The 22,997-nt window shown below is 42.5% G+C and overlaps 2 protein-coding genes across 2 annotated transcripts; both read left to right on the top strand.

Moving 5' to 3' along the window:
• The first annotated feature begins 1,033 nt into the window (after positions 1-1,033).
• LOC131395305 (olfactory receptor 10V1-like) lies at positions 1,034-5,975 on the top strand. The gene is given in 4 exon segments (XM_058527235.1): positions 1,034-1,226; positions 1,229-1,761; positions 3,609-3,613; positions 5,642-5,975. Coding segments are annotated over 4 exon segments (1,065 nt in total).
• A 9,495-nt stretch (positions 5,976-15,470) lies between these two features.
• LOC131395304 (olfactory receptor 10V1-like) lies at positions 15,471-16,409 on the top strand. The gene has a single exon (XM_058527234.1). The coding sequence runs from the start codon at positions 15,471-15,473 to the stop codon at positions 16,407-16,409; it is 939 nt and encodes a 312-aa protein (XP_058383217.1).
• The last annotated feature ends 6,588 nt before the right edge of the window (positions 16,410-22,997 follow it).

Here is a 22,997-nt window from a genome sequence, read left to right as displayed (position 1 = left end):
CTTTACTTTTTTTCCTTCAGCTTTATTGAGGTATAATTGACAAATAAAATTGAGTTTCCTTTACTTTTTAAGCTTAGGGTCAGAGTGAAGTAGTATGATGTAAAAAGTGTTTAAGAGAGATTAATCTAAAAGTATGGTAAGTTAGGTTGGTGGGACGGTGAACCACACTTGAGGGGATAAAAACCCCATCTAGGATGGACACCATAAAAAACACAAGTGAAGGTAGATATATGAAAGAAGTTAAAACAAGAGTAGGGTTAATATTTGGTGAAAAAAAAATTAGATTGTGGAAGGTTTAAGAAAAAAAATACAATACCAAAATTCTGAGTTTGGGGAATGGGGAGGATAGCAGTGTGAGCTATTTAACTTATTTGGGTTTCTGGTTTCCACGTCTGTAACAGGTAAAGGGAACACCTGTATTGCCTGCCTTCTAGGCTCGATATGAGAATCATATACTCTTCATATAAATATGTACTTTTAAACCATTCTTGTGATGATTGGATAATCATAGTAATGAAGAGATATGAGAATGATCAAGAGGGTTTGCTTTTAAAAAGAAGGAATGAAGATCAAGGAAAGAATGAAAATAGGAAGAGAGGAAACCCCATGGAAAACCTATTGCATGCCTGGCATCGGGCTTGGCGCTTTCAGACAGGGGATCTCATTTATTTTCACCAGAACTCTGAGGCAGGTGTTCTACTCTTCTTACATTTAAAATGACAATGCTGGGCCGGCCCCGTGGCTTAGCGGTTAAGTGTGCGTGCTCCGCTGCTGGCGGCCCGGGGTTCGGATCCCGGGCGCGCACCGACGCACCGCTTCTCCAGCCATGCTGAGGCTGCGTCCCACGTGCAGCAACTAGAAGGATGTGCAGCTATGACATACAACAATCTACTGGGGCTTTGGGGGGAAAAATAAATAAATAAAATCTTAAAATGACAATGCTGAAGTCTCTAACTTCTCCAAGGTCACACAGCCAGTGGATTAAGCAGTGGAGGAGGCAAGATAACAATAACCGAACTCCTCAAAGGACGCGATGAGGATGAGGACTCAGTGGCTGCAGATTGTGTTTTTACTACAGCTGGATCTGTCCCAGGCTCAAGGCCACAGGAGAGTCACTTTGCCCATGACTTCCTTCCTTGTACCAGGTCTAATAGACGAGGAAAACCAGACAGGAGCGGTGCATTTACACTTCCACCCCTTCTCCACAGACCCAGCAGTGGCTTCCCTCCTTTCCTCGCCTTCTTGCTGTTGTACCTAGGAAGCCTCATTGGAAATGTCACCATTGGGCTCATAGTCTGGCGCGATCACTCCCTCCATACTCCAATGTACTTCCTCCTTTTTGCACTAGCCATGCTGGAGATTGGCTTCTCCACCAACATTGCTCCCCTGACTTTGGCTAGCATCCTTTCCACGGGGAAGATGCTTATCTCTCTCCCTGGTTATGGGGCCCAGATGTTCTTCTTCATCCTTCTTGGAGGGTCTGACTGGATCTTGCTTGCTGTCGTGGCTTATGACAGGTATATGGCACTCCATCATCCACTGCGTTACAACCTCATCATGAGTTGGCAAGTCTGTGGACAGATGACTTTAGGTTCTTTGGGGCTGGGATTCCTGTTGTCACTGCCTCTGACCATTCTCATCTGCCCCCTTCCATTCTGTGGCCACGACGAAGTCTACCACTTCTTCTGTGACATGCCTGCAGTTATACGCCTGGCCTATGCAGACACCCACATGCACGAGGCAGCTCTCTATGCCATCAGTGTGGCTGCTGTGGCCATCCCCTTTCTCCTTATCTGCCTCTCCTATGGCTGCATTGTGTTCACCATCCTGAGGATGAATTCAGTGGAGGGAAAGCGCCGGGCCTTCTCCACCTGTTCCTCCCACCTTGTCATGGTTCTCCTGCAGTATGGGTGTTGCACCCTTATCTACCTTCGCCCCAGCTCCAGCTACTCCTCAGAAGAGGGCCAGTCATTGCTGTTATCTATACCTTTTTCTCACCAGTCCTGAACCCCTTGATCTACAGCATAAGGAATCAAGAGGTGATGGATGCAGTAAGGAGACTTATGGTAAGAATGGGCTGGTTCAAGAAGCCAGAAATATTCCTTACTAGAAAAAGTACTCCCCAAACCAGGAGTAGGGGCATGAGCTGAAGGACAGGAAACTCAAAAGAAAAAAGGAAGGAATGGAGAGATGACTGTCTCCATGGCTGTCTCAGCCTGTGAAATGCTCATGAGTACTAATTCCTCCACTTTTTATTAGGTTCCAATGATGAAGCCCTTGATTGGCCCCTGCCTACTCCCTCATCATAGTGCTTAGAATAAGGCAGCATAGGAAGGTCAGTGAAGAAAACAATGAACGAATGGATGGATAGGGTGATGACAACAGTTGATATAATGGATGCCATCTGTTACCTTTCTTAAGGGCCTATATCCCTGAAGGTGTGCAGATGCAATGGATTCACATACCCAAATGTCCTTTGACCTTTCTCTTTTAAGGCCTGTTCAAGTCCCACTGACTTAATAAAATCCATCTGACCACTCTATCTGATTTTTCTCTTTTCACGAAATCATGCTTCTTTTCATACAACTGAGTTTCGTACGTTTGGGTATTGCCTCTATAATAAGTCTATAAGGCCCCTTTGAGCAGAAGAAATATCTTATTCTTTCTTTGTATTTTCTGTCACAGTGCTGTTAACAAAGTAAATACTTAGCCTTAGTGTTGAGACAGGAACTTGAGCCCTGATCTTTCCTTTATGTAAAAAGAGGATAATAATAACCCCAGTCCTCCTACCTCAAGGGTTTGGAATGACAGTCAGATGAGATAATGGATCTGTAAAAATATAATAGGAAAATACAGAGTAAGCCATGATATATATATATATTTCTTTGAAGTCCTCAGTCACTTGCAATTGAACAGCTTTCACTAAGTTGTTCAAGTCCCACCTTCCTGATGGTCATATCGGCCCTTCCCAAAATCAGAGAGTCAGCTGCTTCTCATCACAAGAGGTTGGCTCCTGTGATCCTCACAGGAGAATCCCAAAACCACAATAGGCAATGAGCAAGGCTGTTATGGAGATTGGTGGAGGGGACCAGGAGAACTGAGAGTAGGGAAAGATATTTCAAGATATCTTCCTTAAAAGAGAAAAAGAAAAGAATCCTTTACTCTTCTAGGTGTTGCAAATGCAATAGATGATAAAGGCCATTCCATTCCAGATCTGATTGTTCTACACAGAAAAAAGGGGAAAAATGGAGAAAAACAATGTGGAAACCTGATGACAAGAATTCTTGGGGCCCTTGACCAAGCAGCAACATTAAGAATTGCAGGAGCATACAAGTTTTTTTAATAGTGCTAGTGTGGAAGTTCAATAAATATTTTGTTGGTAGCAATGGTATTTGTTGAAATTAATAAATTACTTCAACTATTTTTAATTTATTCTATTGCCAATATCTTTCCACTAGAGAGGTGAACCAGCTTAAAAATATGTCTAATACAAAAGTTAAAAACATGTAGTCAAGAAGACTGGGGTAAAGGACAAATTCAGGCATGATTATGAGGAATTTAATGGTAAGATTGCTATGCAGAAATGAAGACCATGTGCTCCTCTGCAGTTTATATAGTGGTCACCTACAGGTGTCTGAGCTTCCTAGTAGTCAAGGGAAAGAATAAAATACAATTAAATTTGAGAATTTTAGTGTTCAGATAATAATAATATACAACTATATGGAGAAATCTAGCACTTTTTTTGGGTTAAATCTCAGATATAATGGAATCTTTTCTCACAGCTTTTCAAAGGAGAATATGGCATATTTAACAACACACCAAAAATTATAATAATAACACCAGCTATCATTTATTGACCACTGAAGTATGTGCCAGACATTGTTTCAAGTGCTTAGTACACATTAACTCACTTGATTACTACAAAATCTTATGAGGAAGGTACTATCATTATCCCTATTTTACACATAAATAACTGAGCATCAGAGAAGTTAAGTAATTTTCCCAAGATCACACAGCTAGTAAGTACTGGCAGAGTCTCACTCCAGAGCCTGTGACCTTAACCACTATAACATCCAGTAACTATGAAATGAATTTTCTAGGCCTAATTCTCAATGTAAAGCTGATGGTGTGATATTGATGGTCAAGTCACTTAAAGCAGTTCTGTAAGGGAAGATCACAGTCAATAGAAGGATATAGCTCTCTGATTTTCTAACTTGATTTTAGGGACCTAAACTGTTAGATCCTGGTTGGCCAACATGTCTTTCAGGAAGTGCTTCACAAACACTGTTTTATTCAACCAAATTTTTGATAGAAATTGGAGAAGAGAGGGTTCCTGGTTATAGTTCTATCAAAGAGTTGGAATACATATATTCTGCAATAATAATGAGGCAAGAAGTTTCACATTTACTTTACAAGATTTGGACATGATAGATTTTCTTTTCTTTCATTACACATCCATTAGCCTATCCCAATTTCATAAGGGGATTCCAATGGAATTAGATTTGAAAAGTACAAAATAATGCCATTATATTCTAATTTAATTTTATTTACTCATTTGTCTGAGCATACTGGAGGGACTCCTAGCAGCATTAGCTAGGTGAAGGAAGTGGCCCGTTATGTACTGAATGTTTGTGTGCCCTCGAAATTCATATGTTGAAATCTCATCCCCAATGTGATAGTATTAGGAGGTAGGGCTTTTGGGAGGTGCTTAGATTGTGAGAGTGGAGCCTCATAAATAGGACTAGTGCTTTTATAAAAGCACAGAGCTCCCTAGCCCCTTCTGTTATGTGAGGATACAATGAGAAGCCTGTGACCTGGAAGAGGCCCCTCACCCAACCATGCTGACACCTTGATCTCAGACTTCCAGCCTGAACTGTGAGAAATTTCTGTTGCTTATCAGCAAGCCAGTCTATGGTACTTTGTTATAACAGCCTGAACTAACTGCTTAACTAGTTTATAGGAGGTAGTTATTTAAGAAATTCTTCCCTTTTTTAACCAAAAAAAATCAGGCAGGCTCTAACTAGCTTTATTTTTATTTTATTTTATTTTTTTTGTGAGGATGATCAGCCCTGAGCTAACATCTGTGCTAATCCTCCTCTTTTTGCTGAGGAAGACCGGCTCTGAGCTAACATCTATTGCCAATCCTCCTCCTTTTTTTCCCCAAAGCCCCAGTAGATAGTTGTATGTCATGGTTGCACATCCTTTCAGTTGCTGCATGTGGGACGCAGCCTCAGCATGGCCGGAGAAGCGGTGCGTCGGTGCGCTCCCGGGATCCGAACCCAGGCCACCAGCAGCGGAGCGCGCGCACTTAACTGCCAAGCCATGGGGCCGCGCCCCTCTAACTAGCTTTAGATGGGCCCCTGTTGACACTCAAGTCCTCTTCTTGATCTTCACCCACATTGATGGAAGGAGATGAAATAGGAAGTCAGGAGTCTTGGATTAAAATCCCAGATCAGCACTGATCAGCTGTGCAAACTTGGACGTGTCAATTCAGAACTCTGTGAATTGTGGTTTCCTCATCTGCAGAGTTGAAGAGTTAAATACTGCCCAACATATCCAGTAAGGTGTTATAAGATTAAAATGAAATATAAGTGAAACTGTAAATGTTAAATTATCACACAAATTATATGGTCAGTATCACCATCCTCAGCATCCCCTCCCTGCTTATCACTCTCTCCTATGTCTTCCTCATGGCTGCCATCCTGAAGATCCACTCAGCAGAGGAGAGGCACAAGGCCTTCTCCACCTGCTCCTCCTGCCTGACTGTGGTCCTGCTCCAGGGTGGATGTGGAAGCCTCATCTACCTGTGCCCCAGTTCCAGCTACTCTCCAGAGAGGGGCCAGGTGGTGTCTGTGGTTTACACATTCATCACCCTTGTGCTGAATCCTTTGATCTACAGCATGAGAAACAAGTTGCTTAAGGATGCTCTAAAAAAAGAAGAAATTACAAGGTTCTTGCTGCTCAGAGCACATTGATTCTTTCTGGATACTACCAATCAAACAACTTTTCTTACATGCAAAAGAAAATTGGATGAACTGTATGAAAGATTACAAGCTAAAGGGAAAAAGACCTAAGGTTCAGGAATTGTTTTAAATTCTATTGTTCTTCCTTTGTTGCTGTGTGTCGATTTTCTGGCTGTGAAGCCACAATGTCTCCATCTATAAAATCAGCCTTCTTGGGAGACCTGTAGACAAGATCATCAAGTGAGACTGTGGATATAAAAGTACTTTGTGAATTGCAGTGTCTGATCTTAGATGACCTGAGTCTCATTTGATTCTATTGCTCCCTAAAAATAAAATCCATTTCTTGCTTTTCCTAAAATTTATTCACCTTTTTTAGGTGACTGGAAGCTAGCAGGTCAAATGAACCAAGTCTCAATATCACAAAGATCTTAGAATTCTGAAATGCTACTGAGAGGGAGCTACCATAAGAAGTTGTATCAACTTCTCTTCTAGAATAAATCAGCATTTCTTAAAATGCTGCCCTACTTCCCTCAGATGGCCTGGAAAAAAAAATTCCATGGGTAATTAAGGATAGGAAAAGTGCATTCTTTACCTTCCTCTTAAAGATTCACAGGCACGTTACCTGGGAAGTTCTATAGCAGAGCAATCTTTGTAGCGCTGGGGCTTCCAAAAACATTTCATCATGAGAATTCTTTCCTTCTTTCTTTAATATCTAATTAACCTGATGTAGACATCTTCTGGGAACACTCTTAGGGAAATGGTTGTATAAATGACCAACAGCAAGTGTTTAGGGAAGTGGTACCAGACAGAGTGATCCCTCAGCCCTGGATGAAATGAGTCTGTCCAGGCTGTGAGAAAGAAAAACTCGTGAGCAAATTGAAAATGCAACCCATTAGACTCACGCCCTTCTGCACATGACTGAGCACAAATGCTGATCGATATATTTTAAGATTTAATTGTTACCCAGATGAGTTTGACCTAAAAGCTAAGAAACTTTGAGAAAGAATAGTAAAAACCAAATGATTGAATGATTTCTTTTTTGTAGTGTAACTCAGAGCTCACCACTCCTGGTCTTTGCTCTTGGCAAGGAAAATGATCTTTGTGGCCACAGAGCATTTGCTGGAGTGTGTCTCTGCTTACTCTTCCTGGAGAAGTCAGAGACAGGTCAAGAAAAGGTCAAGGCCTCATCTATTAACAGCAAGAATGCTGACCCCCCTCAGCCCATACAGAGATAGCACATATCTGCCAACTATGTCCGCTGTGGTTTATGGTAGCATTTGGGAGACCAGGTTGAATGCTGGGGTCAGCTGGAAGCACTCAGTGAACCAGTGGGGAATGTGGAGAGAGCATCCTGGGAGAAAATGATGCATTGGTCGTGGAAATAGCCTCAAAGCCTCCTTGGATACAGTCACGTACTTTCTCTTCCAAACAACCTGGAGTCTGATCCTAGAAGAAGGATCAGAAGATGACTAAAGTCTGGTGCTACTTGCTAATGTCAGTAGCTTTTTCTCCCTGCAGCTTTTAAAAAATGAATATTTACTTGGTACTTATAACATACAGGCACAATAAATTCAGCAAGCAGAAAACCATAGTTAGGGGTGTAGGAAAAAAAGAGAGAAATAAAGGCAAAAGAAGTAGAAAGAGAGAGAGAAATGGAACTGGGAGAAAAAAATGGAGAACTTAAAGAAAGAAGAAAGAGAAAGGTTAAAAACAATTGTGTGTGGCTAGAATTAATAAAGTACGGCCAAATTGCCCACAGTGTCACTCAGAGATGACTGTGGCTCTGGCTGCAGTGGAAAGGGTCTAGACTCCAAGCAAATTGAGTTCCAGCTCCAGCACGGCAGCCGCTCTGCTGCGTTGCGATCTGAAGCTTTGAAGGCGGTATGACAAAACTGCTGAACACAACCCATCTGAAAATCCATCCACGGCCTATTTGTAGCAAGTGAGCCAGCAGCCTGCGACTTCTGCTCTAGAGCAGTAGAAGGGTCTTGTTTGGTCTTCTCTGAGTGGACACTTGACCGCTTATCCTTTCTGAAATACGTTCCAGCTCAGTATACACACAATTAGACTTTCAAATGGCTGGTAGTGTTTCTTCAGGGTTGTTTTGCATTTTTCTTACAAATTGCTTTGACAAACTCCTGGCAAATTTTCTCCCTCCCTCCCTCCCCCCCTCACATGCACACACATGCACACACACCTGTGGACATTCATTTCAACAATGATTCTAGAGTTACTGGCTCTCAAAGTGAAAATTTTAGGTGACACATAAATGAGCATTTAAACAGTTTTTTGCATTTACTTAAAAGTGAGAGATAGAAAATGTAACTGATACAATACACATTGTTATGTAACAAAAAGTGAGTTGAATTTAAGTCAAGAAAAACATTAAGTAAGTAATACCAATAATTCAGATAAAACATAAATCGTGAAGGTGGCTCATTAATGACTGAAGTTTGAAAGTTTTTTTCTACATTTTATAATAGCCTTGACCAGGATCACTATCAACCACTAGTATAAAACATTTCATTTATAGGGAGAGTGGCAAGGTCTTGGACAATATTTGGTGACTACATAAATAATGCCTAGTGCTATAACATTCTGCAATCAGTGAATACCAGGCAACTCTTAGGTGCTTAGCATCACACTAGGCAATGCAATGCAATATCTGGTTGAATTATTGCTCCCATTGAGGACCTATCCTAGCAGAGGTGGAATAACAAGTAATACAATAAACACAGTACAGAGCAATAAGTGCTATAATTGGGGTGAAGACAAAGCCACCACAGAGCATGGAGCAGGGAGTGATTTATCCTTTTTGGAAGAGGGTTGGGGAAGATGTGTGTATCAGAATGTGGCTTCATTTAACAGGGGACGCTTGGCTGATGTTTGAAGCATTCTTAGAATTTCTTTAGGTGCACGCAATTAACTTCTACTTGGATAAGTTAAAACTGTATATCTTGCTAAGGTCTCTCAAACTTGGAAAGCAAAAATTTAAGCGGTAATTAAAATGTAGCTAAGTCCTGTAGCAATTAAACCAGTTTAGAATATTATGTCCCCAAACAACTCATGTTTGTGTTCAAACATTGACCTACAGGGGATGGTCTAGTTAGCCTCTTGGGGCTTTATCGAACCAAAATAGCCATGGAATTCTCTGGAAATGAGATGAGAAGGAGTGAAAGCTGAGAGAGAACCCAGAATTCTGTCTCTGCAAGTCCCAAAGTCCCATGTTCTTCCCTGAGAAGAGGCAGCAGGGAAGGATTAATGGTATCTAGATGTGTGCTTCCCTCAGTGCTGGGTGGTTTCTCAGAGATTCAATCTCCACGATTCCCAAGATATTAAGAAGAGGATGCCGCCTTGGGCTTCACTCAGCCTCAGGGAAGGATGTGGTTGCCCACCTCTCTAGGCAGAAGGTAGGGAGGGTAAAGGGAAGACCATGCTGATTGAGTGTTGTGTGGTCTAGGCCCTGGAGAATGGACCAATGAACCCTACTGACTTTGGGATTTCCTGATCCTGTGAGGGGCTTCCTGGGGTGGAGTTACTAATGAATTGGAACAATATTTTCACCTCCCAGGGCCAATAGAGTGACATTATTTATGCCAAATACACTAACAACAAAAAAGTCTTCAAAACAGCCACTCCACTGCTGAGGATGAGAGAAGGATAAGTCTGTCTTTCCCTAGAAATGTGACCAATTTCCTAGGTTGCCTGAGAGTGGTGAAAGAGTTATCCACCTTCCTTTAGGAAGAGTACATGCTTTGCTGGGACACCCAGAAAATATAGTGTAATCTACTCAGTTTCCAAGTTACACACTCAATGCCTAGTTGATAGTAGATGCTCAATAAACACTTGTCAAGTGAATGCATGAACAGCCTCTTAATTATACCTTGTGAGCAAAAAAGGTAGAAAAATATGCAAAGGTCTTTATGGAAAAGGCTCTCTATGTGAATGTTCTCCAAGTCTTTGGAGGCAGTACTGATACCACAAAAGAGACTCATCAAAGAGGATGCAACGTGACTCAGGGTTTATATTTCCTGTGTAAGAAGAGACCTGGAGTTTCCCCATCCAACCTTCAAGTAGCAAGGAATTGTGTAGCAGCAAAGGCAGAATAAAGCAGAAATGGAAGAGAGCATTTAACCACAATCAAGCTCACAGTACTGTCATTTTTATCCCATTGAGAAGAGTCCAGATGAGACGCAAACTTGAGAGTGGAGAGTGGAGAGAGTTCTCACTCATCAGTGCCTTGGATGAAGACACAAAAGGCAAGAATAATTTTTTATTTGTATAATATATTTATTATGCTTTGAATGCTCCTAAAAATAAGGTGCTTTACAATAAACCCTAGCTACAATAAGATTAAAATCAACTTGCACAATATGAAAGGCAAAATTAAATAACAATGGAGAAATTGGGTCTGAGGAATGCTAAGCACTTGAATATAGAACTTAGTTTTGGACTTTGTGACAGCTAAGGCAGAAAGAGAAACATGAATTATGTAGCTCATATGGTCAAGTAGGGTGACATATACGTGTGTTCATTAAGAGAAATGTGTGTGTCTGGGTGAGAGTGTGGGGAATGCTTTGAGCACTCAGATGAATCTTTATCTGAGGAATGTTGAACATCCCTTATATAAACAATGCAATTGTTTGTTGTAATGGAATTCCTAACTTTTAACAGTTACGGAGACATTCCATACTGAGAGCCTTTTATTTTTAAACTTACTTGAAAACTGATTGATGTTCTAAAGAAAACTTTGAGGGTTATTGAGGGTAGCGTGCATGAGGCACGTGGCTTCCAGTAGCCATGGTCTAATGTATGGTTATAGCTTTGGGAAATATGTTCATTAAATTTATAGATGACAGTGGGAAGAGATTGATCATTCATTGGAGCAAAGAATTGGAATTCTCCATAAGATCTCAATGGGCTAGAATGATGACCCAAGTCTAAACAGTTGACTTCAGGAAGAAATGAGGATAAAGAAATAAAGAGAGAAGAAGGAAGGCAGGAAGGAAGGAAGGAAGAAAGGAAGGAAAAAAGGAAGGAAAAAAGGAAGGAAGGAAAAAAAGAAGGAAGGAAGCAAGGAAGGAAGGAAAAGTAAATATATAACACACTCAGCCCAAGTCAAGACTGTGATATATCTGGGTATGAACAAACACATAAATACATAAATACTAGATTTAGCACAATCTTGGACTGCATCATTGGCAAGTGTGCAGATTTTGTGTCCATATCTAGGTGTTAATCCCAGTTCTGACAATTACTGGTTGTATAATCAGGGATGTGTTTTGAAACCTCAGTTTCCTTGTCTTTCAAATGGGAATTTTGAAAATCAAAAACAGTTTTATAATCTAACATACGAACACATGCTCTTTACAGAAAACTTGAAAAGTGGAGAAGAGTATGAAGAAAATAGTAATCTCCCATTTCTCTCAAAAACAGCATTAAGAGTTTGTTGTTTCCTTTTAGGCTGGTGACATAATTGGTGTCACACTATGTATGCAATTTTGCCTCTTTATTTTTGTTCATTTAACATTCTATTATAAACACTTTCTCACTTCATTGAACCCCATAATCATAACAATTTTAATGGCAATATAATAGTTGATCATATGAATATACCTCAAGTGACCAGAATGTTACCTTTTGTTAAGCAATCGATTTGTTTCCCTTTAAAAAATAATTATTAAAGGATATTGCACGTCTTTACGCATTTGGCTCCATATTCCAGAATACTTCCTCAGGATAGATCCTTCCATGTGAGAGTACTGATTCAATGCATATAACATTTAAAAACTCTTCTTAAATTACTGATTTTCTCTCTGGAAAGGATACGCCTCTTTAGTATCAGAGTACTAAAATGGAGATGATTACTTCTACTTAAAAAGTACTGAATATCAGTCACTGGCATTGATGGAGCCTCAGTGAATCTCCAATGTTCATGTCAGTACAGAGTTACATAGCGCCTGGCAGTGTGCTTGGTCTTGGGCGTTAGTTAAGAACAGAACCCCATCGGTCCCTGCCCTCATGGAACTTGGAGTACATGGAGGGGACAGAAATAAGAACGTGAAAATAGAGGCAAACACTTCATTAAAGGGGCCGTGAGATCCCTGGTTATAGATAGTAGTTCCCTTCCTTGTGAGTGACTTGTCCCCTTAGTGTTTAATTCACGGAGAACAAATACTTGGGGTAGAGATGTGCTGGGCATCTTCACTTACCCTGCATAAAGAGAGAGGCTGGAAGGTGTGTGCTCCTAATGCTGCTCCCAGAAAAGGAATTAAAATTCTCAAGGAACAATACTTTTAGAAACTTCCAGATGAGAATCTTCCTACCATGATGCCATCCATTTTCCAGCCCTTCTACCCCACATAAGGCTGTGACAAACAGATGAGAACGAGGAGGAAGAAGGATTTAGGAAAGGAAAGACAAATGTTACTTGCAAAGCATGCAGGGAGTCAGACTTTAAAGGATTGGCTTGCCAGACAGAAACACAACAAATACTCAAAGGAAAAAACTGCAAATCAGCAAGGATAGTAAGGTAAAATTATTCTGTTTATGGTGGAAAACAACGACGACCTTATTATATGATTATCATATTTGCAAAGGTCATGACATGTCTTCAGACATCAGCACAGCAAAAATACATTGTTTTGGGGGTCCAAAACCAGCCAGGGGGATCCTGTTAGTTTTGGTTTACCTCAGGGTGCAAAGTGTTTTTTCCCCCTTACTGTGGCAGGTGAAGTGCTTCATCATTTGAAGACCAAGTGTCAGTTTCTGTTTCTACAGTAGATGTGGTGTGTGTGTGTGTGTGTGTGTGTGTGGTTGGGATATGTTGTTTTGAATACTATATAAATTACCATAAAATTCTTTCATACTGATCCGAGGCAGTAGAAACAATACTGGATAAAGAGATTCTATAATAAATTAAAATATAAGATTCCTTTTCTTTATGCATTCAATAATCATCCATTAAAACCTTGTCTATGCTAGTCATTGTGGACAGGACTTGGTGTGTAATGCTGGAACCATTTACAGAGGTGAGGGCAGAATTAAGGGCATCTATGAGGGATGGTGAGGCATTCAGGAACTAGCAGTGGTGGAAGCTGTTTCCACGTTTGGGCCTGAAGTGGCAAGATGTGGGAATAGCGTGACTGGAGACCAGCAAATCCCGGGGCCTTGGAAGATGAGCCACCCAACCAGAGCTGTGATCATAGAACCATGGTGGTAGAGGGAGAAGGCGGTAGTGGTTGCATGTGTGTGTGTGCATGTGTGTGTGTGTCTGATAAACACCCTACCTCTCTTTATGCTACTCTTCATTCTCCTGAAAGTACCTCTCATTGGCCAAACCCAACCAAAAGCCACAGGGTGAGGGAGCCTGGCTGACACAGCCCTTAGTGACCAGCCTCCCGTGGGGCAGAGCTGGGTAGGGAGTGGATCTGGGTGGCAGACCTAGAACAACCAACAAAACCTTCCCTTTGTGAATCACTGAGAGGAAGAACAGTCTCTGAAAGTGATGGAAACAGAGTGTCCAGAGAGGGAGGAAGATAACCTGGATAGAATAGTATCTCAGATGCCACGGGTGAGGAATTTTAAGAATAAGGGTGTAGCCAACAGCCTCAAATGCAACAGAGATGAAGTCAAAAGTAGCTCTTGGATTCAGCAACTGGGGAGTCATTGGTGACCTTCATTAGAGTGGTTTGAGGGAATTAGATGGAAACCAGAAGAATAGGAAATGGTTGTAACGGGAAGGAGACAGGGAGGCATTAGAGGATGATGTAAGATTGAGGGAAGTTACTTTTTAACATGGCAGATAAAATTGCTGTAGAGTGGGGAGCAGATGGCGATATTGGAGATGGTGGGAGAGAATAACATGTGGAGCAAGATCCCAGAGGAAGCAGGAGGGGTTGAGACCATCAGCTTTGCAGAGGAGAAGGGACACGTCTGGAGAGGCAGATGAGAATGCGTTATGGATATATGGATAGACAGAGAATATTATGGGTCCAGAGCTAGTGAGAATGATGATGAGTTGCCTCCGGGTAGCTTCTGTCATTTTTTCTGTGAAGTTGGAGGCTGGGTCATCTACTGTCAGTGAAGTAGGAGGTAGCAGAAGAGAGGGCTTGAGGAGACCAGGGAAGTTTGCACTAGTCTTGGTTGGGACCAGAAGGAGGAGCTGACTCCAAGGACTGGGGACAGTGCTGGGGTTGATAATGCCACTGTATCTCTACTGTGGTACCAGTCAGCCGAGTTTTGTGATCTTCTTCCGTCATGTTCAACCTGGAATAGAGATGTTGGATATTACAGAAGGTAACAGGGTTGGCAGAATGCCAAAGGTCCAAGGATGGTGACAATATTGGCAAAAGACTAGGGGGACAGATGGACCGTAGGTCTTGGTTGGACAGGGCAAAGAGTAAAGCCCAGAGAGACTTCTCTGGGGGAAACTAGAGGCATCAAGGTGGTCTTGAAAAGGTGGAAGCAGAGTAGTATTCATGATTACTGCTAACATTTATGGAGAGCTTACTAGGGGCTGGACACATTTACTTCTCACAACAGTCTCAAGTGTTGTGTCCTATTGTTGTCTTTATAGATGAAGAAATTGAAGCAGAGAGCTTCAACAAGTTGCTCAAGCTCATACCATTGGTCAATGGCACATCAGGTATTAGAACCTATGTGGTCCAATGCCAGACGCTGTTCTCTTGACCAGGCAAGGGCTTAAGGGAATAGAAAGATTTGAGGTCTGGGAATGGTATACTGTGGGTTAAGATTTCAGTGCTGACTTGAAAAGACATTTCTACACTAATGTTCTCAGCAGCATTATTCACAATAGCCAAAAGGTGGAAACAATCCAAATGTCATTGAACAGAAGAATGGATAAACAAAAGGTGATATATACTCACAATGGAATATTATTCAGCCATGAAAAGGAATGCAATTTTGATATTTACTACCACATGGATGGACCTTGAAAACATTACACTTAGTGAAATAAGTCAGACACAGAAGGACAAATATTGTGATTCTACTTACATGAGTTACCTAGAATAGGCACATTCATAGAGACACAAAGCAGGATAGAGGCTTCTAGGGGCTGGGAGGAGGACATAATGGGGAGTTATTGTTTAATGGGCGCAGAATTTTTGTTGGGGATGACAAATAAGTTTTGGGTATAGATAGAGGTGATGGTTACACAATATTGGTAATGTATTTAACGCCACTGAATTGGCATGTACACTTACACGTGGCTAAAATTATAAATATTATGTAATGTATATTTTATCACAATTAAGAAAAAGATTTCAGTAGTGAACTACTTCTGGGTGATTAGAACAGCAAAAATACTGTTGTAGAAGTGAGTTGATGAAGTTAGACTGGAGATAAAGATGGTTGGAGTTAAGGAGATGAAGGAAGGGTGAGGCCAGGAGTTGAATGGATCTTCCTGCAGGAGCCGTGTCCTGACATTTATCTGTCCTCAGGGGGCAGCACCAGGGCCATTAGCAGGCCCAATGCATTGAACACATGGAGGATGCAAACCAAACTGGGATGATTCACTTCCATTTTCGCCCCTTCTCCAAACTCCCTGACGTGCAGATGCTGATTTTTGTGACCTTCCTGATTATGTACCTGGTCAGCATCAGTGGCAATGTCTCCATTTCTCTCATCATCTGGATCACCCGTTCTCTCCACACCCCCATGTATTTCTTCCTGGCCAACTTGGCGGCTCTGGAGGTCTGCTACTCTTCCACCATTGCCCCTCTGACTCTGGCCAGCGTCGTGTCCCCGGAGAGAACCCTCATCTCCCTGGCTGGCTGTGGTGCCCAGATGTTCTTCTTCATCTTCCTGGGTAGCGCTGACTGCATTCTGCTGGCCATCATGGCCTATGACCGGTTTGTGGCCATCTGTCACCCTTTGCGTTACACTCTCATGATGAGCTGGCGGTTGTGTGTCCAACTGGCCCTGGGGTCTCTGTTGCTGGGGTTCACCTTGGCCATGCAGCTGACTGTGCTCATCTTCCGACTCCCCTTCTGCAACAGCGAAGAAATCAGCCTGTTCTATTGTGATGTCCTCCCTGTCATGAGACTGGCCTGTGCAGATACTCGGGTCCACGAGGCCACTCTGTTTGTGGTCAGTCTCATTGTCCTCACCATCCCCTTCCTGCTTATCACTCTTTCCTATGTCTTCATCGTGCCTGCCATCCTGAAGATCCGCTCTGCAAAGGGGAGGCAAAAGGCCTTCTCCACCTGCTCCTCTCACCTGACTGTGGTCTTGCTCCAGTATGGATGTACAAGCCTCATCTACCTGTGCCCCAGCTCCAGCTACTCTCCAGAGAGGGGCCAGGTGGTGTCTGTAGTTTACACATTCATCACCCCTGTGCTGAACCCCTTGATCTACAGCATGAGGAACAGAGAGCTGAAGGATGCACTGAAGAGAGCAATGATGAGGTCCCTGGTGCCCTAAATACAAGGAACACTATGGATGTTCCTCTACAGCATTGCTGGGTAGAGACAAATGGATACACTCTGCAAGATGAGGAGCTGGGGAGTAAGAGGTCGTGGGTTTTATACTATTACTTCTCCCTGGTTATTTTTGAAAAGTCATTTTCCTTTTCTCACTCTCAGATTCCTCATCTCTAAAATGGGGTTAAAATGCCCAAAAGACCTATATTCTGGGGTAGTTATGAGGATCAAAAGATACATTGTGAAAACACTTTGTGACTTTTAAAGGGAGATACAGCAGTGAAGGTCGTTATTACTATCCTCACCATCTCATGTAAAGTCTGTGTCCTCCTTTGGACTTCTCTCCAGATGTAGTTCTCAGGTTCTCAACAGGCCCAAACATTACACATCTGGGAAGTGGTGGAGCCAAGAAGAGGATGCACATCAAACTGGGACCATCCCAACCACTCTTTCGTGATTCCCATGGTATAAATGTTGAGTTGATGTCATTTTGAATTACTTATCTTTAATCCTAAATTCTCTTCCAGGGAAAGGTTATGAGGAAAGCACTGGAGATGAAAAGTTTGGGTAGTTCTCTTTTCTTACCTTTATACCCAGAGCTAATCTGTCTCCAACTCAATCTCTGACTCTGTATTAGTCTGCCTCTACATAGCTCTCCCCATGCCCATTCTCCTCCCCATTCTCTGTCCCTTTTCTCTCATTCTCTGTCTTATACTCTCTCTCTCTCTCTCTCTCTCACACACACACACACACATATGTCATATTCTCCCTTTCTGTCTATCCCTAGCTGATATGGTCTGAATGTTTGTGTCTCCCTCAAATTCATATGTTGACATCATAATGCCCAATTTGTTGGTATTAGGAGGTGGGGCCTTTGGGAGCTACTTAGGTCGTGAAGGGGGAGTTCTCATGAATGAGATTCATGCTCTTACGAAAGAGACCCGCAGAGCTCCCTAGCCCCTTCTGCCATGTGAGGCTACAATGAGAAGCCTGCGACCTGGAAGAGGCCCTTCGCTCAATCCTGCAGACATCCCGATTGCGGACTTCGAGCCTCCAGATCTGTGAGAAATAAATTTCTGTTGTTAATGGGCCAGCCAGTCTGTCGTATTGTTATACCAGCCCGAATGGACTAGATATATATGCATAGTACGAAAAAATTTGTTAATTTAGCATCTCTAGGTGGGAGAGAGGTAATGTTGGTTCAAATCTGGATTCAGATAAAGCAAAGCTACTTCTGTGGAGACAAACACTGGCTGGGTATGGTGAGGAGGGGAAAGGACTCATTAACGTGACTCTGAGTAGCAGGGTAATCATTTTCATGATGATCATTTGTCTCTAGGCAATGGCAGCAGAACATGCATCGTTTACTACCTCTTTGTAGAGTAGAGGAAGCTCAGTCATTCTTCTGCACGTTGATTATTGAGTGACGTATTCATTCAACAAGACAGTAAACAATTATTTATTGAACTCTGCTGGGTACTATGCACCCACCTGTGTTAGGTGGAGCAGGAAATGGAAAGGGAGGTAAGAGGCAGTTCCTGCCTTGAAGGAAGTGAAAAGTCTGGTGAGATTTAAGAACGTAAACTACCATTACACCAAGGGCCAAGTGATACAATGCTAGAAACTTCCAAAGGAGGGACAGTGAAGGGAATCAAGGCAAGTTAGACGGGAGAGGTGGTATTTGAGCTGCACCATGACGGGTCTCCTGGTCTCTAGGTGTGCAAAGAGGAGCAGGAAGGGCATTTCTGAAGGAGGGCACTGGAAGGGCACAGGAACAGGGAGTCAGCTTTTGGTGCCTCTGTTTCCTTATCTGGAAAAGCGTAAAAAATGTGCTACAACATATTTTTCTTTTTTTTTTTTTTTTCTGAAAATGTATCACCGGCCTAAAAGGCAGAAACCATGACAAGAGTTCGTATTATACAGAACTGAAATGTTACCTTCTTCCTTTGAAAGACAGGAGTCTGAAAGTATCTTCTTTGGTTCACTTGCAGAACTGGCTGCCCCTCCCATGTTCTACCACAGCATTCTATAGGTCAGTGTGATCTGTAGGACACTGGTCCTGTCGAATAATAGGTGTTTGGGGGAATTAAATGTTATATGGTCAAACAAGTGTGAAGAATACTCTGCTGATCAACTAAAACTTGTGGTTTACTGAAGGTTTACTCAATGCCTGTAACATGCGAATGTGCAGTCATGACTCTCTAAGAGGAAGGATGTGTTTTGCCATGTTTTCTAAACTCTGTCGCCACCAAACTCTCTTACTCCTTGGAGTATCTTGTGAAATGTTTTATCTTGTTGAAGCGACTTTGAAAATACTGCATTCGCTGAGGCTGAGTACCAAGATGGGTATTTCACTGGTGATTGAAATATTCCAGGCACTTTTCAATTCTCCACACTCTTTGAGAAAATAGTGTAGTTATTATGGGTTAGTAGGCTTCTTTTCAAGTCATTGAATAAGGGAATTAATTATGGCCATACAGTAATGCATTAATCGTCACAAAAACCCACAAGATGGGTATTATTATTATTTCTGCTTACAGAACAGGAAACTGAGACACAGAGAAGTTAACTAACTTGTTCCAGGTCACACAGTCAGTAAAGGTAGAACCAAGATTTGACCTGGGCAGTTTGGTTTCAAAGCCTCGGCATGAAACCACACCTCTCCCAGCATGCTATCATTATCCCATGGGAGCTTGGGACAATTACTTCATTTTTCTGTGCTTAATTTAATTCACAATAAAATGGGGACAATAATATCTACTCTGTCTCCTTGAGTTATTGTGAGATCTGAGGAAAAGAGCAAGAAAAACTGTAAAAGTACAATAAAAGATTTGGCCTGGTTATTCAAACATCCAAATGGAGAAATACACTCGATGGCTTATTATTATTATTATTTTTTAAATTTTTATTTCCCCCAAAGCCCCAGTAGATAGTTGTATGTCATAGCTGCACATCCTTCTAGTTGCTGTATGTGGGATGCGGCCTCAGCATGGCCGGAGAAGCGGTGCATCAGTGCGCGCCCGAGATCCGAACCCGAGCCGCCAGCAGCGGAGCGCGTGCACTTAACCGCTAAGCCACGGGGCTGGCCTAATGGCTTATTTTTTTAATTACAAAAAGTTTAAAGCCTTAATTATTTAATTGCCTTTCACCTGTGCTCCACTGTGTTTATCCTGGTACTCTTGGTAGGTGTTGCAAAGGTGATGTAAGGAACAGACATGTCCTTGGCAGCTCAGAAGTAACAGCAGGCTTCTGTGCATGAGGCTCCCTACTGCGTCTTCCCACTTTCTTACCAGGCTCTTACCTGCACTATGTGCTTTAGGGCTCCAGGGATGGAGAATTTTGTACAAGAATAAAAACACTTTTACACTGTGCAAATTATTTATATTGTTAAATGATGGGCATAGGTATGTGGTACATGGAGATTTATCTTAGGAAAACATGCAAACATGATATGAAACATCTTTATAAACAAAACCCATTACTTTAAACAAAATTTGGCGACACAGAGTTTATCCTTCAAGACACATGGAGTTGCAACAGCATTTAGTTTTAAGAGCCAGTATCCGGGAAGGATTTTCTTTCTTCCTTAGGGAAAGGAGAGGAGGATCTCTAGGGAGTGTGTGTGTGTGTGTGTGTGTGTTTGTGTGTGTGTAAGTAGCCAACTATTCTTTGATCTATTCTCCAAATATTTGCAGTGCACCTACTCATGGTAGCCCCATAAGATAAATAATATAATATACAGTTATTGCTCTCAAGCAGTTCATGGTCTAGCCAGGGATACAGATGTGTAAGTAACTAGTATAAGACAACACAGGGTATGCTTTAAAAAGAGATCTGAACAAGTGCAGTTGGTGGCGGGTGGGCAGAGAGGCCAAGGAGACCACCTGAGTGAACTGCAGAAGGCTTCCATCTTGAAGGAGTAGTAGGGATTTGCCAGACATGAAATGGAAAAAGGACATATTGGGCAGGGATAGGTGGGAAATCCTGGGTGCATTAGGTTCAGAGAGGAGGTGGGTGTTTGGTGAGGCTGATGGTGGGGCTGTGTGTGTCAGGGATGACAGTATGTGGGACTGGGGCCTGACTGAACAAGGGCTTGAATGCCATTCTAAGAAGAGTCTGGACTCTCTACTCTTTGTAGTGAGAGCCACTGATGACTTTTAATCAGAAGAAAGACATAATGGAGCCGTAGTACAAGAATGTTTATTTAATAAACTTAGTAAACATACACTGGGTGCCTAGTACATTTTGTCCCTATGGTTAGGCCTGGGTCCACATCAGTAAAGAGACAAGGCTGCTGCCTTCACATGGCTTACAGAAGGGGCGGGAGGCAGGCCAGTGGCCAGGGAATTATGTAGTGTGGTGGGGGCTATGATGGAGAAGTTTAGGGTGTCATAGAGGCGCACTCGAGGGACACTTAACTCAATCCTGGAGGGTCAAGCATCCACTCTGAGGCCTGGGGAATGGGTCAGAGTTGTCCAGGTCAGATAGGGGGGACAGCAGAGCACTACAAGGTGAAATAGCATATTGTTGTTGTTAGTGCCACAGAATCGTTCCAACTCCTAGTAGCCCTGTGTATAGTAGGGCGGAATCCTGCCTAGTCTTTTTGTGCCATCCTCCCACCTGCTGGTGCTATATCAGACAATGTTCCATTGCTATTCATAGGGTTTTTATGGCCAATTTTTTTGGAAGTGGGTGGCAAGATCCTTCTTCCTTGTCTGCCTTAAATCTGGAAGCTCCACCGAAACCTGTCCACCATGGGTGACTCTGCTGGTATTTGAAATCCTGGTGGCACAGCTTTCAGCATCAGAGCAACAAGCAGCTGCCACAGTATGACAACCGACAGACGGGTGGTGTGGCTCCGTGACGGGAAATGAACCCAGCATCATGGTGGTGAGATCGTTGGATCTTAACCCCTAGACCACCAGGGCTGGCTGAAATAGGATAACTCTGGCATTAACTGGAATTTGAACTGTGTACTAGGCAGCCACCTGGATGGCTCCTGATTTTCATTCCCTTGTCTAGTCCCCTTGCCTTGAGTGTGAGCTGAACCTAGTGACTTGCTTCTAATGAAAAGAATATGGCAAAAGTGATGGCGTGTCACCTAATCTGAGGTTAGGTTACGAAAACACTTTGGCTTCCATCCATCTCTTTCTCTGACTTTCTCATTTTCTCTCTCTCTCTCTCTCTCTCACCTGCTTGCTCTGTTGGAAGCCAGCTGCCATGTTGTGAGCTGCCCTATGGAGAGGCCCACATGGCAAGGAACCAAGGACAGCCTCCAGCCAACAGCCAGTGAGGAACTGAGGCCCTCAGTCCAACAGCACTTGAGGACTGAATCCTGCCAACAACCACGTGAGTGACCTTGGAAGCAGATCCTTCCCTAGTCAAGCCATGAAATGAGACTGTCCCAGCCAACACCTTAATTGCAGTCTTGTGAGAGATCTTGAACTAGAGGCACCCAGCTAAGCTGCACCTGGATTCCTGGATCACAGAAACTATAGGATAATAAATGTTTGTTGTTTCATGCTGCTAGGTTTTAGGGCAATTTGTTACGCAGCAATAAATAATTATTACAAACTTTAAGAGGGGGAAAACTACAAGTCAGGAAGTTTATTCTTCATCCTGGTTATTCTCCATCCTCCCTGCAGTGGGGAAGAATTGCTGTGGGGGGACAGAAAGGATCTTCCCTCCAATTCTCTAGCTCCGCTTATCTCTTTCTACTGAACACCACATCCTAAGGACAGTGCTTCAAACGTACACCAGACAGAAAGTGGTCTCGCCTGTTCCACAGCAGGCCCTGGAGGTCCAGATGAGGTGAGGCTCAGTCCTTTTCTCCAGTGGGGAAGAAATAGGCTTAGAGGAAGGAGAGAGAGGGAAGTGGAGCCCCCAAATCCCAAGATTCTCTCTTTGGTTTGTTTGTAAAGGTGAAATTAAGTGTTGGCTGATTTATTTATAACCAAAATGCAAACACTTGAACTAATCCTGACTATGTTTAATGGGAAAACAGGCTGAACTAAGATCTAGTGTGTGGAAAAGCAAGTACTACTGTGGGGCAGAAAAATGAAAATACATCAGAGAGAAGGGGCTCCTACTGATCCTGGAACCTTAAGTCACTGTCCACCTACATGGAGACCCCATAGTCCACCTGGGTTCAATATCAGAGTCTTCCTCACCAGCCATGGACTCCCTTTGCCCACGTCCCTTGTCCCACAGTAACTTGACTTTCTTCAGTATATTGTACTGGATCCAGTACTGGATCCAGACTTCTGCCTGTCAGGAATGAGCAAATATTAATATATTAGTATCAACGACATAGGATTCATACCTAATAGGAGTTTTAAAGAAGGCTTGAAGTCTATAATAACCACCATCAAAAGAATGCCAGAATAAAAGAACTCTGCTGATCTTCCCTTCCTGGGGTCCTGGATCCAGCTGCAGTTGAAAGAGTTCTTTATCCTGTTTTCAACGTTTAAAAAGTTTAAGGGAATCATGTAGTCATTTCTGTTATTGCCACATAGGCTAATCAAAAGGCCATTTTTTTTCTTCATAGAAACATCTTCTCATAGGAAACCAAATTTCTTTTTTGTTTCTC

This window comes from Diceros bicornis, chromosome 31, assembly GCF_020826845.1.
Source record: "Diceros bicornis minor isolate mBicDic1 chromosome 31, mDicBic1.mat.cur, whole genome shotgun sequence".
NCBI classification, from domain to species: Eukaryota; Metazoa; Chordata; class Mammalia; order Perissodactyla; family Rhinocerotidae; genus Diceros; species Diceros bicornis.
Note: the sequence above shows the minus strand (reverse complement) of the source record. Positions and strands in the feature narration are given on the sequence as shown.

What these genes read in the sequence shown, in the direction of transcription:
- LOC131395304 (XM_058527234.1), top strand. Translation starts at nt 15,471, where the DNA reads ATGGAGGATGCAAACCAAACTGGGATGATTCACTTCCATTTTCGCCCC.